The sequence below is a fragment of the Gossypium raimondii genome, chromosome 5 (genome assembly GCF_025698545.1).
Source record: "Gossypium raimondii isolate GPD5lz chromosome 5, ASM2569854v1, whole genome shotgun sequence".
Classification (NCBI taxonomy): Eukaryota; Viridiplantae; Streptophyta; class Magnoliopsida; order Malvales; family Malvaceae; genus Gossypium; species Gossypium raimondii.
In genome coordinates, this window is record NC_068569.1 from 29,241,684 (window position 1) to 29,263,110 (window position 21,427).

Sequence of the window (21,427 nt, forward strand, 5' to 3'; positions counted from 1 at the left end):
TATGGGTGTATACTTTGGTTAAATTTTGATGATGCACTAAGTGCTAGAATGACAAGATAGTGCTAAGTGCATATTACTTCGATTATATTCTGATGATGCACTAAGTGATAGAATGATATGATAGCGCTGACTGCATATTACTTTAGACTTTCCGTTGAAGCACTAAGGTGCTAGATTGGTATTTCATGTTTACATTTATAGATAAAATGTAACTTGTTATTGTAAGTATGGTAGTATATGAGCATGTGGATTGTAAAATGGGATTGTGCATTTTTTTGGCATATAAGACATGAATAGGTGAATTGAAATGGTTGATAACTGATCATGTATTGATTGTATCTTTAACATGTTAATGCTGTCACATCCTGAAAACATGATTAGAAGAACTTGGGTTAGTGAAATCAATAGTGGTCACGCCCTATTTTGAATTAAGGTTGTGAAAATTATGACAAATAATTTAACTTAGTTAAGTGGTTGAGTGTTAGGGTGATGTGTGTAAGGTTCTAGGTTTGAGCCCATCCCTTGAAATTTTGTTAATTTTTAGCTCAATCCCTATATTTAGTCTTTGACTTAAATCTTATTTATGTTCAAATTATGACAAAATAAGCCTGCTGTGTAACGCCCTAAAATTTGAACGTTTGACTATTGAATTTTATTGTAATTAAGTCTCTGTATCTGTGGGTATGAGTTCTGTTTGTGTGTTTGAGATCAGGGGTTTGAGTCTTGTCTTTGAGAAGTTTTGTTATTTTATTCTAGATTAATCTTCTTTCTTGAATTACTGACTTAAGTTTAATTCCTTGTTAATCTATGTCAAGAATGAGTCTGCTGGTTCATTGGTTAAGCATCTATTTACTCCCTAATCCAATGTGCGACTCTTTGTGTAGTTGATAGAGAAATATTATTTTGTGTGTTATCTATTAAACGTTTTAAACCTTTTTGTTAGTTTATTTTTTTATTAACTCTCATTTTTAGTTTCCCATTTTCTTTTCTTTTTGTTTTTTTATCTCTTTCTTCTATTTCCTCTTCTTTCTTTTTGTTTGATTACCATGGTAACTTTGTTAGCGGATTAAATTGAGGTTGTTGTGTTGTTTATTGTTTAGATTGAAGGGTTCTATGTAAGTTCTTGTTGTTTTGTTATGTTTTCATTTGTTTTCATTGTTGCATCGTGAGTTTGAATGTTACTGTAGGGGTTTCTCAAGTTCTCGTTAATTGTTCATTTTGTTTCCGTTTAGGCGAAGATCCTGCGAAGAGTGTTCCTTTGACAATGTAATTTCGGTTTAGGGGTCAAACGATCATTGGTAGGTGAATGTTCTACATTTCGAGGTTTTTTGTGTCAAAGTTTCGACATAGTTTAATTTGACTGTGAATTAGTATTTTGGTTCAATGAATTTGTTAATTGAGTTATTGAATGGTCGTTTTAGGCTTCGAGACTCTTATACGTTGTTCCTACTTTGAACCTACTTCAACTGCGTATCGAAACCTGATTTTCTGTGAATTTTAGATGCCAAAAAAACATGGTTGTCGACACCACACAACCGTGTGCCAGGCCATGTAACTCATTGTTCACGAATTAGAGACACACGGGCTAAGGACACGGGTGTGTGTCTAGACCGTGTGTGGGAATGTTTTGTGTACAGTTCACAGGGGCAAAGGACACGAGCGTGTGTCCAAGCCCTGTCACACACAGTTTGTGCGTTAGGACCACACAGACAAGTGACACGAGCATGTCTTAGGTCGTGTGAGGCATACGGGTGAACACACAGGTGTGTACTAGGCCGTGTGGTACCACACGGACTAGATATTCAGGCCGTGTGAAACCACACGGGCGTGTGGACTAATATGTATAATTTTTCCCTCGTCCCACAAGCATTATTTGACACGAATGCAGGCCTTCTATGGGGTTCGTATGAACTGAATTAAATTGTATAAACTACTCTTCTGTGATTTGAGACTGAGTACTGAAAATATGTATGTGTATTGTGTGTGAAAATCTTTATTGATATTGATTTATTTTATATGAGTATGAACTGTATCTGAATGGTCATATAGGCCTCTGTATTAACTATTATTTGAAATCTGCATCTACATTGGGTGGGGAATTGAACAAAGGAGGAAGTATTATGTTCTGAGACAGTGGCTAAATCATTGGTCTATGTATTCTGATGCAACAGCCAGTCTGTAATTATCGGAACGTGTCATACCAACACTATGTGGTGTGTAGGGTTTGATGGGTATTCAATATCCTATTTGGTGTGCTGGGTTAGTCAAAGATGGTGCGTAATAGGTGGGGAATAGGAAAAATAACATCTAATTTGATCTACTTCGTATCTAAGAATAATCTGGCTTACTGTCTATCCGAATTGTTTCGATCTGTTAAGTTGAATGATTTACCTCATGGATCTATTTCTATTCTGAACTCGAATTTGGGACCTTGCTGATTCTAATCTAATTGTATTTGAACATATATTTATTTCATTATAGGATCATTAATGCAATTCTTCTGTTGATTGAATTATAGGTAATCCACAGACTTGATCGGGTTGGCAGATCGGGAGCTCGATCATTCTACTTATTGGCTTTATTATTAGTATTTATATCATTAGCTTATTTTTAGTAGTTTCAAGACATGTGATGTTAAAGATTCTAGATTGCGTACTATGTGTTGTACTTGTTAAATTCTAGTTCGTTTTGGAAATATTTCTAAACTAAGATTCGTAAGTTATGTTTTGAGTGATTTTTGATGTAACTCTCCAGACTTGCTTTGTCGCCTAGGTCAGGTATAGGGTGGTACATCCTGGTTCAGTGGTTAGGTGTCAACATACCCTTAAATCCTATGTTCGAATCTCGTTGTATGAAAATTCGAAATATTTTTCTATTTGCTATTCGTTGAAGAGTGAATTAAATTTGAACTTTAGTAAATCTAGTGGGTTAGGATTAGGTTGAATTAAGTTATTTTGAATATTTTTTTATTTTTGAAATTTATCCAAAATCCCTAATTTCCATTACCTACTAACTGTCCAACTCTTCATTGCTTTACACGTTTCTTTTCTCTTTGGTTTTCTTTCTACAATTTTCTTTTGCTAAACTTTCTTCCTCGCTTTTTCATGGGTTTTCTAATTCTTATTTTGTTCACCTAAAACTTTATTTCTATTTCATTGCGATCCTGCCCATAGTTCTATTTTCTTTCGCTCTTTGTTGTGAAATCGTGACGAGTTCAGTAAGTGTGTAAGTGTTGGAGTTGGGTTAAGTTAAGGATATTTTTTTGCTGAAAATTCTTTGAGTTAACCTTGGTATTGTTATTATTGTGTTATTAGGAGATAATTGTTTGGTGTTTAATGGTTTCCCTCCGAGTTAAGAAAAACTTTGGTCGCTATTAGCTTCATAGTAATTGGTTTGAAAAATTAGATTTAGGGATTTCGTGTTAAGTCTTAACTATCGAATGACATAGTTTCGGTCTTTTTGATTAATAGTTAATCGTTGCGATTGAATGATTGTTTGCAGGTTCGTGAGTTCCTAGTTATGGTCAATCAAATTAGCAATCAGGTGTGTGTTTCTAACCTAAAACCACTACGTATAATTTGAAAAATTTAGAAAAACAACCAGCAAATCGAAACTATTTTGCATCACACGACTGTGTGGCTGGCCGTATGGCAGACTGTGTACACCACACGGTCGTGTGGCTGGCCGTGCGTTAGATCGTGTGGGGGCAAATGAGCTGTGTGATTACACGGGCAAATCAGGTAGGTCATGTGGGCCACACGGGTGGGATAGGTAAGTCGTGTTAGCCACACGAGCTGGTCATCTGGGCTATGTGAAACCACGCGGGCGTGTGGCCCATTTTCCTGAAATTTTCATTTATGGTTTAATTTAAAATGAAATTTGTAATTAGACCCACTGTGAGGTCCAGTTTGCTTAAAAAAAAGATCCGAAGTGAGGTATATGTGGTTATACGTTCAGTAAGTGAGTTACATCTATATTCTATGTGTCGATAATTTTTGAAAGCATGACTTTTTGTAAAGCATGTGTGGCATCCATGTTCTGTTATTTGTTTTGATATGATATCTGATTCGATTATATGATATGTACATATGTTATTTTGATTTTTGCATAAGCATTGGGGCAGTTTTGATGATGGAGGAAGTGTTTCAGGCAGTATTACTGCAATCTAAGTGGTTAAACCGCATTATATGTTTGGCAGCTCAGCTCATATTTAATAGTGACATACCACCACTTTCCGGTGTGATTAGATGGATGGACTCATGTAGTTATAATTGGTGTGGTTGATTGGTTAGAGATGGTATGTAGCGGATGGGGGTAGAATATGTTATGATATGTTCTGATATGAAATATGATATAAGATATGATAACCTTCGATATGTTATATGATAAGAAATTTCTATCTTATACAAACTCTATACGTTTTTATGTTACGTGGGTTAAATCACACACTGCGCATAAAGTTCATGCATTTGTATGTTTCATTTCCAATGATCCTCAGGCTTATGATTGGACGGTGACTTTAGAGCTTGGATTTTCACATTTTTGGATTGCACATTGAGTTTATGTATGTTTTAGACTTTCTTTGGACTTTTCAGACTTTTGGATACTTTAATTTTTGTTTGGGGACTTTTAAATTTATTTTGGTAATTGTTTTTCAAAAACCTTAATTTTAACCGGTATTTAAGATAAGATGACTTGACTAACGGTTAAAGTTTTATGAGATTAAGTCACTACAACATTGTTTTTCCGCTACAAAGTTTTTGACTAAGACGTTACAATATTTTACTCACAAATGGACTAAATAAGTCGAATATGTTTAGTAAAGCTAATTAAATGCGGTTTTCATCAAAGTACTCATGGGTTTTGAAATTGATATATTTGTTTTTCAACAAGTTATTCAATTTGGTTTTCCTTAAGTTGAAAGTACATTTTTACCAAAATTAAGCACTAGTGATTTCACATATGATGTAACCTCCACAATCTGACTGTAATGTCTAGGTTGGGTTTAGGGCGTTACAAATACTTTTGTATTATTGACTTGAATCATGAAAGTGCCACTAAGCATTATCACTCAACGTACGACTTGTTTATTCTATACGCAAGTTCTCGTAGATTTTGAAGTTCCAAAAACTGAAGTAGTATACAAATCATAGCTCTCAACTCAACAATGTTTTGTATCGTGTATTGTCATTTGGATGATTTGAATAGTAAATGTTGAATTGAGTACAAGTGAATGGTATTGCATATGATGTATTTGTAGTTGTTAAGGTCTAGATGAACTTTGATATGCAATTGAACAATTTTGTTAAGTTATTGTGAACTTGTAACTAATGGATATTGTGTAAACAATAGGTGACGTCGCGACGAAAAATCTTCAAAGTTGCGACATAAATTAACAGAGAGTGGCGTCGCGACCATGGGCCTCTAATGTCATGATGGCACTCACTATCTATCAAAGTCGCAATGTGGTTCCTTCGACGCCACAACGCCATCCCGATAATTTTGGAAACTTTACATCTTAGTTCCTTGACAGCCCCGGTTCATCATAAGAGCTTTCATAAGCCTGTTTAAAACTTGATTTTGATAAAATGCCATATTGTAAATATTTATTAGTACTAATAAATAGTATAAATTGTTTATTTGGCATATTGTAGCTCGAACCTAGTGATAGGGTCGAGTATAGAGTGTTACAACAGAGGGTGGTGGTATGCAGTAAAATAAATTTCCATAAATTAAACATAACTTGAAGATCTAATTCGACCGGAGGGCAAAAAATGCACAAGTCTCGTAGCCCGCAAGGCAATGGCTTCAATTGCAACGCATCGCATTTCTTTAACTTGAGTTTGTAAAGCCTTGGTGCCATTGGAAGAAAACCTCTAAGATTTCCAGAACGTGGAATCACAAGTTTGTTTAAAGAAGGGAGGTGTGTAGGCAGAGATTTGGTTAGCTTTGGACAATGTTTGATGCGTAGCACTTGCAAACAAGAGAAAGGTTCATCATTTGAACAAAACCTTGCTTCCCACAAATCTATATACATAAAGTTTAGAATCACAAGAGATTTTAATGGAGCTTGTCCGTTCTCGTAGAACTCATCACCAAGTTTTCTTACTCTCCTTAATCTAAAAAATGAGAGATATTTTAAAGATGATGATTGCCCAAACGATGTCAAAGAAAAAAACAATTACAATCATGTAACTCCAAAGATACTAAATTTGAGAAGGAAGAATGCTCCACCCATTCTGGAAATCTCGTGCCTTTATAACTTCTAATAATAAGATGCTCCAAATTTATATGAGGCTCTTATTGTTTGAATACTTCCCTGTCATGCTTTGAATTGTCATCTATATCTTCATTTTGATCCCATACCAATTCCAACTCCTTAACATTCATCTATCTTTAAAATTAGCTGCTGCTTCATTTTTTTTTGAATACATTGCACATGCAAAATCTTTAGTCTTGAAACTAAAAGAACTAAAAATTGCCTGTATAAAAATAAAAGACGACTTGGAAGTAAAGAAACACAATATGGTTAAATTTAAAAAAAAAACTAAAACTGATTGAAAAATTATAAAAGAAGAAAACATGTTGATTTATTTATTAAAATTTTCATTTTTAAGTAATTTAATTAAAGTAAAATTAAATTAGAAAATATATTAAATATGAATGGGTATGTAATAATATTTTTACATTTTAAAATTGATAATGCAACATTATTTTATTGGACTTACCAACTAAAGATTTTAGGATTATCCAAATATAATTTGTTTCATATTATTAATTACTTTCAAAAATATAAATTTATTTCTTTTTATAATGAAGGGTATATATACATTTTGATACCTTAATTTAACTTAAAATTTTGTTTTTTTATTCAATCAAATAGCTGGACTTTACCTCCAGGTTGAGTTTGGAACTCAACTTTTCTAAAAACCTTAAATGGCTTAAAGTAGCCATGTGTAGGAAAATTTATTGCCGTTGTTACTTAAAGTTTTGTGTTTTTATTCAATCAAATACCTAAAGTTTACTTCAAGGTTGAGTTTGGAACTTAATTTTTCTAAAAACCTTAAATGGCTTAAAGTAGCCATGTGTAGGAAAATTTATTGCCGTTGTTACTTAAAGTTTTGTGTTTTTATTCAATCAAATACCTAAAGTTTACTTCAAGGTTGAGTTTGGAACTTAATTTTTCTAAAAACCTTAAATGGCTTAGCACCTCTCTTCATTTTCAATACCACTCCTTTAGCAGCTTAAAACTAGAATTCATGGCCACCAGCATCGATCCAAAGTTGAGTGAAGCAGCTCGATTAGGAAATATTGATGCCTTTTACGCTATAATTCAAGAAGATCCGTACATGTTAGACCACATTGATCAGATCCCTTTCGTTCATACTCCACTCCATATAGCTGCACATGAAGGCCAAATTCTTTTCGCAATGGAGATGATGAACTTGAAGCCTTCATTTGCCAGGAAGTTAAACCGAGATGGGTTTAGCCCCATGCATTTGGCACTGAGAAATGGGCAGATCAAGCTAGTGCTGGGACTGTTAAAGGCCGATAAAGATCTGGTTCGTGTCAAAGGAAGGGAAGGGATGACTCCTTTGCACTGGGTAGTTACAATGGGAAACTCCAACCTGTTGATCGAGTTCCTTGAAGCTTGCTCTGAATGCATTGAAGATGTGACGGCTCTGAATGAGACTGCCTTACATCTTGCTTTGAAAAATGATGAGACCGACGCTTTTAATCTCCTAATTGGGTGGCTTCAAACGAACTGTCGTAAAGGAGCCTTAGCCTTGGAAAAGAAAGTTTTGAATTGGAGAGACAATAATGACAACACTATGTTGCATATTGCTGCTAGCAAGGGACTACGTCAGGTATATATATATATTTGTCTCAGTTCTATTTGTTCCTAGCTGAAATCAATTGAAAATATTACTTTGATAATCATTATTGGTGGTTTCTAATGATCTCCCAGGAACTACGGCTGGTGTTAGATTCCTTTGTCTTATTCAGTATCGATCTACAAGCCAAGAACTCACAGGGTTTGACAGCTCTAGAAATCTTACGTGATGTTCGACAAGCGGTGAACAGCTCCGAAGATGACACCACCACCACCAAGATTAAACGCTTAAAGAAAAAAGTACATACTTATAAAATACTGGGTAGATCGGCAGCTCGTTCAAGGGCCAACCTGTCGGCAGAGATGCTCAACGCACTGCTGGTGGTTCTGGGGTTGGTTATAACAGCAATCTACCAATCATCACTAAGCCCACCGGGCGGCGTTTGGCAAGCTGATAACACTAACAGTTCTACTAGTGATCCATTATTCCCCACCTCAAATAACGTTACTCTTCACTTCATAGAAGTGAAGGGATCCATTGCCAAGCATCTGATAGGAGCTGAATCGAGGAAAGCTGGTACCACAACCATGGAACCCGTGCCGTATTTCATATTTTTCTTTCTGACCAGTACCGCATTTATGGTTTCGATTTTGTACACGTTATGGTTTACTTCACATGTTTCTTCTATAGTAGTCGGTCCGGTTTATTTTCTGGGCATCTCCTACTTTTGGTCCATGGCAATATTAGCCCCGTCGGCTGATTTGTCAGGAATCAACATTCTTTACACGTTTGTATTCTTTACGGCGCCGTTTTTAGCATTGTCAGTCCGCATCTTACGGCATCTGGTGTCGCCGTCGTCAAATTACACAGAATGGATCCACTTACGTATAGCTGTCTGCGGTGCACGCAATGTTGGAATCGCTCAAATCTTCCGTTTTTTGATTCTTCCACCCTATATAGCCTAACATTTGTGCTTTCGATTCTTTGCACGTTATTCATTCTTTCCGATGTTTGTCTTTTACTTCTCGCCCCGCTTAATTTACTGGGCGTCTCCTACAAATGTTGGAATCGCTCAACGCTTGCGGAGGGTAATAATTGGCTTCTATCTTGGATGTAATGTTACTTGTTTTATGTTTAATTCATGTTTTGTTTGGGCACGTACTAATTTAGTTCAACCATAACTTATATTAAAACAATTATGACATGATATTATATATAAATATGAATAAAAACACAAATTACTGGGAAAAAAACAAGTAAGGAAAAGATTGATATACTAACGTATCATAGTTTATTTTACAGAAACTTTAGGGAAAATCATAACTCAAACTAAAAGGTAGTTTTATTATCATTCATCATATTATTTTATAATTTTTAGACCTTTAGAAATTATACAAAATTATAGATAATAAACTTGCAGCAAGAAAAGAAATTAAACGGAAAAAGAAAATGATTGATCAACATATATATATCTCATAATTTTATTCCTTTTTTACTGATATTTCATATGGAATTGCAGACGGCACATGCGAATTTTTCAAAATCTTTTGAGAAACTTTTAACAAACACTTACTTAATTTAAAGTAGAAAATATTAAGTTAGTTTTACTTTATTAAAAAATTAATCTTTCTTTAAAATAAATTATTCCAATTAATTAAATCTTTTATCCAAAACAACCTAAAACATTATATTAATAAAATTAAAACTAAGAGTCACTAATCTTTTAAAATTAATATTTATTTTATCAAATAATATAATTATTTTAAGTACTTATATTTACTAAATTACTAAATAATTTTCTAATATAAAAATTTACCAGTACAAATTTAATACTTAATTTTTGAGCACTAATTATACAGCTTAACAGCTTGAAGAACCCTGAAAGGATTAATTATTCACAATATTAAAATGGCAAAGCAATTGTCAGAAAGAGATAAAGTGCGAATTAAGCAGTATTGTAAAATGTGTACGGATGGATTATAAAAATCAACTAGCACTAATATAAAGTAAGCAACTTCAAAATTTTCATTAATATCAGAATTAAGAACCTCTAATTTGTTTTATACTAAAAAAAAAAATTTGTAGTGTCTAAAATAGTGTCCCCATCCAAATGAAGCTCCTGTAAGTTGATGTCAAACTTGCTTTGAAACGTAAGCAAAAATTGAATTTGGGGCACGGGCGAGAAGGATATGTCATCTTTCAATATGAATGATTAGCGTTGTTCTATTACTTATGTGGAAAATTAGGACATGGGGAAGGTTTTTGCCCCATACGAATGACAATTGGGGTGCAAGAAGTTAAGTTGAGTGGGATTTATCGTTAAAGACGCCGTCAAAGAATGAACCTTTAACTGGAAGTGGATGGACGTTGAAGGAGGATGTGACGTGTGATTTCCAAAGGGCCACTAATTCTTCAACCATGGATGTGGATGAACGAAATAAAGAGTGTACAAGAAGAGTTGCAGTTGATTTAGAAGCATGTATAAGTGACCAAAGGGAGGAAATAATGGAGAATAAGGCAATTGCGATTTGTGAGGGGAAGAAAAGACAAAACAAGGGAAGAAGTTACAATGGGGAATGCATCTATTTGTACCATGGTTGAATTTATTGAGAGATCGGCGGTCACTTGTAACTGTGCCGACCAGGAGCAATGAAAATATAAAGTTGGATTAACATTTGTGATTTGGGGCAACCACAAGCGGTAAATTGCCTTAAAAATAAGTTCAGCCCCAAATTTTGTTTTTAATTGAAACAAAGTTAAGTGAAAAAATAATGGAAAATGTTCAAATAAAATGCAGTTTTAGCAATGGAATTGATGTGGGAACGAGGGGTTCTAAAAGGGGATTATCAATTGGGTAGAAGGGAGAGTATGTGGTATAATTGAAAAGTTATTCAGCTAATAATATTGATATGGAAGTTATGGAAAAATAAGGTATGCCACATTAAAGACTTACAGGATTCTATAGTGCCTCGGAAGAGAATAAAAGAAGAGAGTCGTGGGAACTACTAAAGAGGTTGGGATATTTTCAAAACCTACTTTAGATGGTCATGAGCTATTTTAGTGAAATTATTTATTCTTTTGAGAAAAAAGAAGGGTGACTGAGAAACAAAAGAAATATGACTCTGTTTAGAAGCATTGGAGGAGTGTGATCTTAACGATTTGGGTTTTTCAAGGAGATGGTTCACTAGGGAAAGAGGGAGGTTATCTGAAAATAACATCCGAGAGAGAATTGATAGAGGAGTGGCAAATTCGATCTGGTGGGGGACTTTTCCAGGATATTATTTAAAACATTTATCGCATGTTTTTTCTGATCATTGTCCTATCTTGGTGGATTTGGGATTAGAGAGTATTGAATTTTCGAATCGGGGAAAGAACTTTAAATTTAATGCGAACTGGATTGTGGAGGACGGTTGTGAAAAAAGAGTTAAAGAGTTTTGGGAAAGAAATATGGATGAGATTCCTACAAAGTTGGGTAAGTAAGGGGGCATCGTTAAAAAAGAGATGGGACGAATATCGGCCAATAAAAATAAAGTGACAGCATTATCGAATACAAGATTAGAAGAATTGTGCTCAATTGACCCAAATGATGAGATGTTGGCAGATATGGAAGAAGTTAAGTTAGCTTTAAATTTGGAATCTGATAAAGATGAGCTTTTTGGGGAACAACGAGCAATGGTGAATTGGCTTCGATTTGGCGATAGAAATACATATTTTTTCTATAACTTTGCAAATCAACAAAAGAAAAGAAACATTGTAAAAAAAACTGAAAGGGCCAAATGGAGAGTGAATTGTGGGAGAATAGGAGAAGGCAAGGGTGGCGACGGGATATTTTAAAGAGTTATTCACAGCCTCAAATATGTGGAACACTGATAGAGTACTGACAGGAATTTCGATATGAATTCAAGAAAACATGAATGTTGAGCTTCTCAAGGAGGTTTTAAACTCGAGAAAGTTCTAATTGCAATTAAAGGTATTGCACCATTGAAAGCTTCAGGTATGGACGGTTTCCCAGCCCTTTTTTTCCACAAGTATTGGCATATTGTGGAGGAGGAGATTACAAAGTTCTGTTTAGAAATTCTTAATAGGAAAATTGAGATTAGCGTTATTAACTGTACTAGTATAGTGCTTATTCCAAAAGTTGATTTCCTAAACTACGTGACACAATTTAGGCCAATTAGTTTATGTAATGTGATGTATAAAATCATATCCAAAATAAGTGTAAACAGATTTAGAATTGTGTTGGACAAATGCATTGATGAGGTGCAATGGAAAATGCGATTATTGCTTATGAGGTTTTACAAACATTAAAACAAAAAAGAGAGGGAAATCGGGGCTATTTTGCATTAAAATTATATATGAGCAAGGTCTATGATAGGGTTGAATGGAATTTTATTGAACAAGTAATGAAACGAATGGGTTTTTGTGACGAATGGTTGAATCTTGTGGTGGGCTGCATCCAATCGGTGGAATACTCGGTTCTGTTTAATGGGATTACAAGAGAAAATTTTAAGCCTTCAAAGGGTTTGAGACAAGGGGACCCTTTGAGTCTATACTTTTTTCTTATCTGTGTAGAAGGTTTTTCTTTACTCATTCAATTGGCAAAAAGAGAGGGAGCTATTAAAGGCATAAGGATAGGGAGAGGAAGACTTACTTTAACTCATTTTTTATTTGCTGATGACAATGTTTTATTAGGGGAAGCAAGTTTGGAGGGCGCAAATGTTATTAAAACAATTGTGAAAGAATATGAAGGGGTTTCAGGGCAGTTGATTAATTTTGAGAAATCACTGATTTTTTTCAGTAGCAATATTCAAATCGATAGGCAGGAACAGATCGGGGTGATTCTTGAGGTAAGGTTTTGGAGTAATCCAAAGAGTTATTTAGGTCTACCGAATATGATTGGGAGGTGAAAAAAGGAGGCATTTGCGAGTTTCAGAGATAGATTTATTAAACATATTGAAAGTTGGAGTGTTCGCCAGTTGTCACTTGGAGGTAAAAAAGTTTTTTATTAAAGATATATTACAAGTCATTTCAGTTTATACTATACAATGTTTCTTATTTCCGGCTTCACTATGTCGTCAATTTGAAAATATTATTAGCAAATTTTGGTGGCAAAATTCTAAAGTAAGAAAGGGAATTCATTAGTGTGATTGGAAAAGAATGTGTAAACCGAAAGATCAAGGAAGGTTGGGTTTTAGGGATTTGGCGAAGTTTAATATAGCTTTACTTGCAAAACAAGGGTGGAGATTAATTACGAAACCAGATTACTTATTTGCACATGTTATGAAAGCAAAGTATTTTCTGCATACTGACTTTATGAGTGCAAGGTTAGGATCTCACCCTTCGTTTACCTGGAGAAGTATCTGGAGTGCGAGGAAACTTTTGAATGAAGGAATGGGATGGAGAGTGAGGAACAGAAAGTCGATTAATATGTGGAATAAAGCTTGGATTTCGGGACCTGAGAATGGCAAAGTAAGAGTCCAACATATTAATATTAATTTTACATCAGTAGCAGACCTCATTAATTTTGATCAAGTTACTTGCAGAATTGATGTGTTACGACAGCTTTTTAAGGAAGACCTCATTAAAGGGTGTGGAGGGGTGACAAAACAAGGGTATATTCCGCAAAAAATGGATACAAATGGTTGTTACAGTAGGATAGGATAATAGGGCTAGGGGAGGGGATACATCAACCTACGCTACTACAGAAATTTTACAACAAATTATGGAGATTACATGTTGCAAGCAAAATCAAAATTACATCTTAGAGAATTGCCAATAACTTTCTCCCTACTTTTAACAATTTAAAAGATAGAAATTTACAGGTTGTGAATCTTTGTCCTCTCTGTCGTACAATGGAGGAATCAGTGAGTCACGTCTACTGGGAATGCACGTTCATTAAATGTGTCTTGCAACGAGTGAGGATTGATGGCTCATCCAGTAGCCCGAAACAAAATCGGAATATGTGGGTAGCAAATTTATTTTTGAATATGTAAGAAGAGCATTGTAAATGGTTAGTCATCACGTTCTGGGCAGTGTGGTATCACAGAAACAAAGTTTATCATCAAGGAGAAAGGTAGTGCACAATGAGATTGAAATCTTTTATTAAGGCATTTTACATAGAGAACATTCAACTGGAAGTAGTGACAAAAGCAGGTATTCGACAAATGATTGTGCATGGACTCCACCAAGGATAAATGTGATAAAAGGTAATTTCGATACAACGTATGTCAGTTATATGATGAGTTCAGTAACAGGAATAATTTTTAGAGACTTCAAAGGACATATACTGGCAGCATGCGCTTGTTCATTTTATTAATTCATGATTTGTCTAGCCATGTAATGTTTTTTTTAGCATCATAATGATGATTATTATTTTAGTTCTGATAGTTTTTCTTTATTTATTGTACGGAAATATTTTATTGAAAAATATAAATTTACTTTTTATTTTATTTTATTCTCTTATGTCTGCTTTACAACATATATTATAGGTTGGGAATTGTTTCTTTCAATAATATTGTCCTCAAGATTTGAAAATATATTCTTTTGAGTACAATGTATTTTACTACTATACTCAATACTTGTTGATAAAGTATATGACTTGTTGAAATATTAAACAATACAATCTACTAACTTAAGCAATTTACAATTTGAACTAATTTACAATTCCAACATAATGCACATATTTTAATTATATCATTATTTAGGTGAGAAACTATACAATTATTGTATCCTTTGTATATGTAAATTTAGGAAATAATACAAAGTTGTAATTTAGGTGAGAAACTATAACAATACAAAGTTGTAATTTAGGAAATAATCCAAAATTGTAGTTTATATATTCACATTTGGCATTTTAATAAATTGACATATGGTTTGCATAATTTCCATAGAAATAAAAAAATGAAAAAAAAAGAGGGCTTTGAAACAAATCCTTCAATTAAAAAAAGGAAATGGGAAATAATTTGTGCTATTATAGATGCAATTAAAGAGAAAAATTATGAACTCTTAAATGTAATAATCTCATTTGTAATTTTCATGTTTCTCATATTCCTAATTTCCATGTTTATAGTCATTCTCTGCCTATAAATTCTAATCATGCACATAAAATTAAAATAAAAAGTAGAAAAGAAAAAATAGTTTTAAAAGTAAATTACACCAACAGCTACTTAACTTTGGGTTAGCTGATAAAACAGTTACTTAGATTTCAATTCAGACACTCAACTTTCAAAAAATAATAAATCAGTCCTTTTAACCATTTTCCGTTACAGACATAACAGAGAAGTGATATGGCATTTAACAATGGGCTAGTTGTCATTTAAATAGCCCCATTTAAGAGCCTTGGGTGGTAGAAGAATAAGAGAAAAATAAGAGGAGAAGAAGAAGAAAAATGGAAGGAGCTTCGTACTAGTGATTCCCAAGGGTCAAAATCCGGGAACTCAAAGACGACTACGCTTCCACGACATCGATGCCTCCATCGACCTCATAGACATCGACCTCATCAAAATTGAAGTTAACTCTTCTATCCTCAACGACAAGTTCATCGCCCATCGACTCAATCTAATCCCTCTCACTAGCCAACGCGTCATGTCTAGTCTATATTAACCTTCTTCTTGGAAGTTAAATATGTAACATCCTAAATTTCTAATTTTTAGAATGTGTTTGTTTGCATAATAATTTGGTTAATTTGATGTTTCGGTTAAGTGCCTAGGGAGTATGCTTTAGGGCTCAAGTTTGATTCCTAAGTTTTAGATTTTCCTATTAATTTTTGGCTTTAGGTTTGGCTTGGGTCTTATGGCTTAAATAATTTCCTTATTGACTTACAATAAGAATGTGCTTGTTAGTTAAATAGTTTAGCATTGGGTTTAATTTTTTCGTGGTCCTAAGTTCGAACCGTGTTGTATGCAAGTGAAGAATATTTTTGTGTTGGACTAAGCTTTGGAGATAGAATTTTATTTGAACTTAATTTTAAGATGATAAGATTTTGTGGGTTGGGATGTTGATAAAATATTTTAGTTTATTTTATTTATTTTGATAGTTATCAGATTTTGAATACTAATAAAAAAACAAACAACGATCCTAAGTTTACTCCCTACACAACCGCCCACATACGTTTCCTTCTTTTTCTTTCTTGGTTCTGTTCTTTCTTTTCCTTTTTGGTTACTCTTGGTCACTGCCATTGTTCTTTTGCTTGAATCGTAGATTAGTGCTCAGTGTAAGTTTTTGCAAGAATACATCTTTGGGTCTTTCGTTACTATTCTGATTTTATTTTGTTTCTTGAGCAAGGTGGATTGTACTTGTATAACTTTGTGCGAGGTTTTGATGGGTAATTTTTGTGTTGTTCAATTAGGCAAAGGGCATTGAATCCCAACATTCCAGCGAAGTAAATTCGATTGTTCGATGTTGTTCGAAGAAGTAAGTATTTGGACTCTATTTAGAGGCTATAATTTCGATTTAGGGAGGTTATTTTGCTTTTGTTTTGCTAATTAATTCGGGTAAATTGATGAACGAATGTAGGTTTTGGGGTTTCTAGAAGCATGGTTATTCTAACAACGTTTAGGAGAGTGAAAATACCCAAAAATTCCTTAGAAATTCGATTGAAATTGTGGAACAAATGCTATTGCGAAACTGCCTAGTTTTCACACGGAAGTATAGTGGGTCAAGTCGTATAGTGGGTCGTGTGTGGCACACAGCGGTGTGAAATTTTTTGCAAACTGTGTGTTGTGATCATGTGTAGCACAAAACTACGTGAGATTGTGTAGCCCATGTGGCTGAGGTGTGAATCTTTGTAGACCGTGTGGGTGGCCCGTAATGACTACATGGGCTAAGCTTTTAGGTCGTGTGGGCCTTTTTGGCCAATTTTAGGGCCCAATTAAATATCGTTTAGGGGACTTGATATTTGGGTTTGAGGACATCATAAGGGCTGTAAAAATTGTAAGTTTAGTACTAAAGTTCATACGAGTAGCATTAATAGCATGATAAATATCGTAAGCTAAAACTATATTATAAGTTGTGTTATGCATAAAATGAATTATGTAAGTAAGCATGTCCTGTAACATATGCTATATGTATGTATGTCGTCTGATTATGATTATATGATATGTATAATATACGAATCTGATATGTATATGTTTGGGGTGGGATTCGTTATGATAGAAGAAATGTGTATGGCAATATTTTATGCGAAAATGCCGGCTAGACCGCAAAACTATATGTATGGTAGCTTTGTTGCAATTATACATATTGGTGTGATTGGATAGATGAACTTGTGTAGTCCAATATGATATGATTGGTTGGACGGAGCTGCTGTGTAAGAGATAGGAGTAGGATATGTTATGCATGTTATGATTTGAAATATTTGTTATAACCTAACAAGATGTGCTATGGTATGATAAGCTATAATTCCTATGAATTTTGTTATGATGTGAAATATGTGAAAGATAAGTTTGTGATATTTTGATTAATATATTCTTTTATGTATTGTAAGTCTGGGGCAAATCGTACATTAGGCTTAAAGCTCACGATTTTATTTGTTTGTCTGATTTTGAGTAACCTTTCGAACTAGGATTAGACGATGACTTGGAACTCGAAATTTCATGTTTTTGAACTAAGAATTATGGGTTGTATTGTTTTATTCGATTTGGGCATTACGGACATTTTGATTGGGTTTGTTAATTTGGAATATTTTGTGTTTGTTAGATTATTAGGATCACATATATAAGTTATTATCATGCGAAGACTTAAACTGGTTAATGACACCTAATTTTAAATAACTAAAATGAATACCAGTTTTTTTTTTTCCAAACGATGGGAATTTAAGGTTTTTCCGCTGCAAAACAAATTAGACAATTTTGTGAAATAGGGTTTTTGAAATAAAAATGTGATAGGAGAATTTTAACTTTAAGAGCACGTTTGGTTCGCTGTATTGGATTAGAGGTGTAATGGAATAGAGGTGTAATAGCAAATCAACTGTTTGGTTGAATGTAATGGAATAGAGGCGTAATAGTAATCTTGTGTTTGGTTGAATGGAATAGAGGTGTAATAGCATAATGGAAAAAACTAAAATGACTAGAATACCCTTAGCATAAATTTGTTTTGGTAAATGATTATTGTTATTGTTATTTAAATTTTAATAAGATTATTATTATCAATAATAAATAATTTAATCATATTTAAACATAATTATTATTAAATATATTTTAATTAAAATATATAATTTAATAAAATTCTTAATAATTAATATTCTTATATGAATTTACTCAAATCATAATATATGATACTATAAAATATAAATTAACATAATTATTATTAAATATATTATAATTAAAATATATAATTTAATAAAATTCTTAATAATTAATATTCTTATATGAATTTACTCAAATCATAATATATGATACTATAAAAGATAATTTAACATAATTATTATTAAATATATTTTAATTAAAATATATAATTTAATAAAATTCTTAATAATTAATATTCTTAAATGAATTTACTCAAATCATAATATATTATACTATAAAAGATAATTTGAAATAATTAATATTAAATATATTTTAATTAAAATATATGATTTAATAAAATTTAAAATAATTATAACTAATAAAATTTAATAAGTGAGTAAGAATTGAACTCTAAAAATAAAATAAAAACATAACCATATCGAATTATCATCAACAACTCGATTGAATTTACAACAATTCAATTAAATGGAAGTATCGCCTCAATATCTCACTTCAACTAAAATATAAAGCAAGCATTCAATAGAAGAAATTCAAGCCGATACAATATCTCTTTCACCTCGCTCTCAACTCCAATTGGCCTTCCATGAAACCAATTCTTCACTTCAAACAAAATAGCTCACCAATCTAGCAGAAAACGAATATCGTCCAAAGTTGCCATTGAAAATAACCTCCAACTTCATGTGTCCATTCCACAAGTTAAGGGAAAAGCAATCTCGCCAATTCGGATTTATATAATGCATTGATAAATCGGAAAAAGAAGGCCATGAGGTAAGGTTGCTAAAAATCACAATGAATCAAAAGTAATTTACCTCTCCAGAAGGCTAAATTGCTAAGAGCACATGTTTCCTCTAAAGCACCAAAACCGAAGGCATATTTGTTGACAAGTTGCAAGATCGCCTCAAGATCTTAGTTCAACTACAATATAAAGCAAGCATTCAAAGAAAAATTAAAAGCTTACTTGTTCCTCGTTTTCAGTGAAGGAATCGCCATTTATTCCTCTACACTCTTTGTTGTCTTCATTCCCCGATAGTAGCAAATTTCTAAAGTCAAAGCTTAAACTCTAGGTTTTGGCTTACTTATACTACAATTCATTAAACCTCACATCGAAAAGCACATCTATAATGTTAGATAAATTTTGTCTTGCATTGGTCACAACCTTGACATTGAGACCACTAGAGATCAAAGTTATATAATTCTAAAAGACAATGCACAGAAAATACCAACCACCTAGTCTTACATCAACATAAAAGCCTAAGTTATAAGAAAAAAACAATCTTTCTGACCCCTAATCACACCAAAAGGAGAAGGGGAGAGTAGCTACTTGAAATGGTACATTTTAAAGTTGCAGTAACAAGGAAATAAGATTTGTCACTTTAACTTACAAGGAAATTAACAAGTATGACAGATAATATTCCCAAGTAAACACATATAAAAGTGAACATGCTAGTGTGGCATAGACAAACACAAAAAAACCGGAGAGGAAGTGAATGATTATATACTTATAGTAGATAAAGATTGATTCAATCAATTCAGGAGAGAAAAAGAGTGCAGTGGCTTATGTATTAAGAGTTTTTCAAACAACCAGGTGAACCTGAAATTAGCATTTCTTTCAGGATACAGAGTGAAAAAATGAAGAGATGGTTAAGAAAATGTCAACCACATAGATTTGCATAATCAAAAGCATTTTGTAGTCACCCACTTACCCAAAATTGTAAAAGAAACCAAGAACTTGGCATGACTCTTTAGACAAAAGAAAATAATGCAATCACCGCCTTCCATTCTAACCTTTCCAAGATTATACCCATTGAAAAAACCAAAACTTGTCTAAGTTACCACTTTCACGCTTAGAAGTGACACCTAATTATCACCAATTCATCTTCATACAAAACTACTGCGTAACAAACATGAATACTTCCCTAAATGCAAACTTAAGAATGTTAAGAAAAGTATACAAAATACAATGTATCGCCTTTCGCACCATGTTTATAGTTTAAGACGCCGACCTCATCACGTAAAAGAATTGGTTCTTTTCATGTGAGCGCAGCGACATCAAGTCATGATGTGCAATCCTCCCAATGGAGGCCCGAGCTCCCTCCAAATTTCTTCCCTTGGGTTCGATTGCAATTTAAAATGACAACAAAATCATCATCAATCACTATCCTAAATATCCCGGACACAAAATAAACCTTTGCAAAATTTCCTAGTCTCTAAATTCTCAAACAAAATTGCTAATGCATGACATAGAACAAAAGCCTAATTCTAGCAACTCCTTTAAAAGAAAATATACCTTGTTTGAATCAAGCTCAACCATGTCACTTCCACAGTCATAGTCCAATATCATCTGCCGGAACGGTTTACTGAAACATCCAAACAATCAATTTTGCTTCACTTTTAGTTTAATATTCAAAAGTAAAATAAAATCAAACTAAATGATCGTAAAACTGAATTTAAATCACCAAAAACGTTAAATAAAATAATCGACATTTCTTTTTACCTTCTGAATTTCCATTGAGCAGCAGAAGGAACTTCAACAGGAGGCAAACCTTCATGCTTCCAACCGGAAAAAGCATCTAATGCATTGAAACGAATATCGTTGCCGCTTGCGACGTCTTTAAGAGAACCAAATAACTTTCACCGAATATCATTTCCGGTAAAGTGGCGAAGTTTGGAGTCTTTGTTCCCATTGTTGGAGAGCCAATAAGTTGAGAATCATGCGGTTACCACCATGAAACAGCAACAGGGTCGAGCGGATGAAGAAGAAGAAGCAGTCTGCTAATGAGTGATGAAGAAAAAGTAGTTGTGGCGGCCGAAAGGAAGGAAAAATTTATGGAATCAGAAAAATCAGAAGAAGCAATTAGGAGGGTAAAACAGGGTAGAAGAAATGGGGAGAACTTAATACGCAGCAAAACAGAGCTTTTCATCCGGAATAGAAATCGGTGGATTTTGGGGATTAGGTCTGTAATGGATTAGACCTGTAATAACAATACACTGAACCAAACAATGGATTAAAGGGGTATTAAGTGGGGCTCACCGATTAGGGGTGTATTGGCTATGCCAATACACCCAACCAAACATGCTCTAAGTTTTGAAACACTATTAAGCTTTGAAGTTTCTGAACAGTTAGAATGCCTATATTTGTTTTCAAATGTTTTACTAGTTTTTTTTTTCAAATCCACCATTTTTTATTGTAACTTCTATTTAAGCATGGTAACCTTCACAATCCGACCATAACTTTAGGCCAGGTTGGTTGGGGGTGTTGCAAAATAGATATAATTAGTAAGAAAATGGTAAGGGTATGGTAAGCTTGTGTTGCAATTTGCTGAAACATCTGACATTCTTTTAGGGAAT

General features: G+C 33.5%; 1 protein-coding gene across 1 annotated transcript; it reads left to right on the top strand.

Annotated features, from left to right (window-relative positions):
• The first annotated feature begins 7,215 nt into the window (after positions 1-7,215).
• LOC105766043 (ankyrin repeat-containing protein BDA1) lies at positions 7,216-8,992 on the top strand. The gene is made up of 2 exons (XM_012585335.2): positions 7,216-7,868; positions 7,970-8,992. Exons 1-2 carry the CDS (start codon positions 7,260-7,262, stop codon positions 8,798-8,800), a joined length of 1,440 nt encoding a protein of 479 aa, XP_012440789.1. The 5' UTR covers positions 7,216-7,259; the 3' UTR covers positions 8,801-8,992.
• The last annotated feature ends 12,435 nt before the right edge of the window (positions 8,993-21,427 follow it).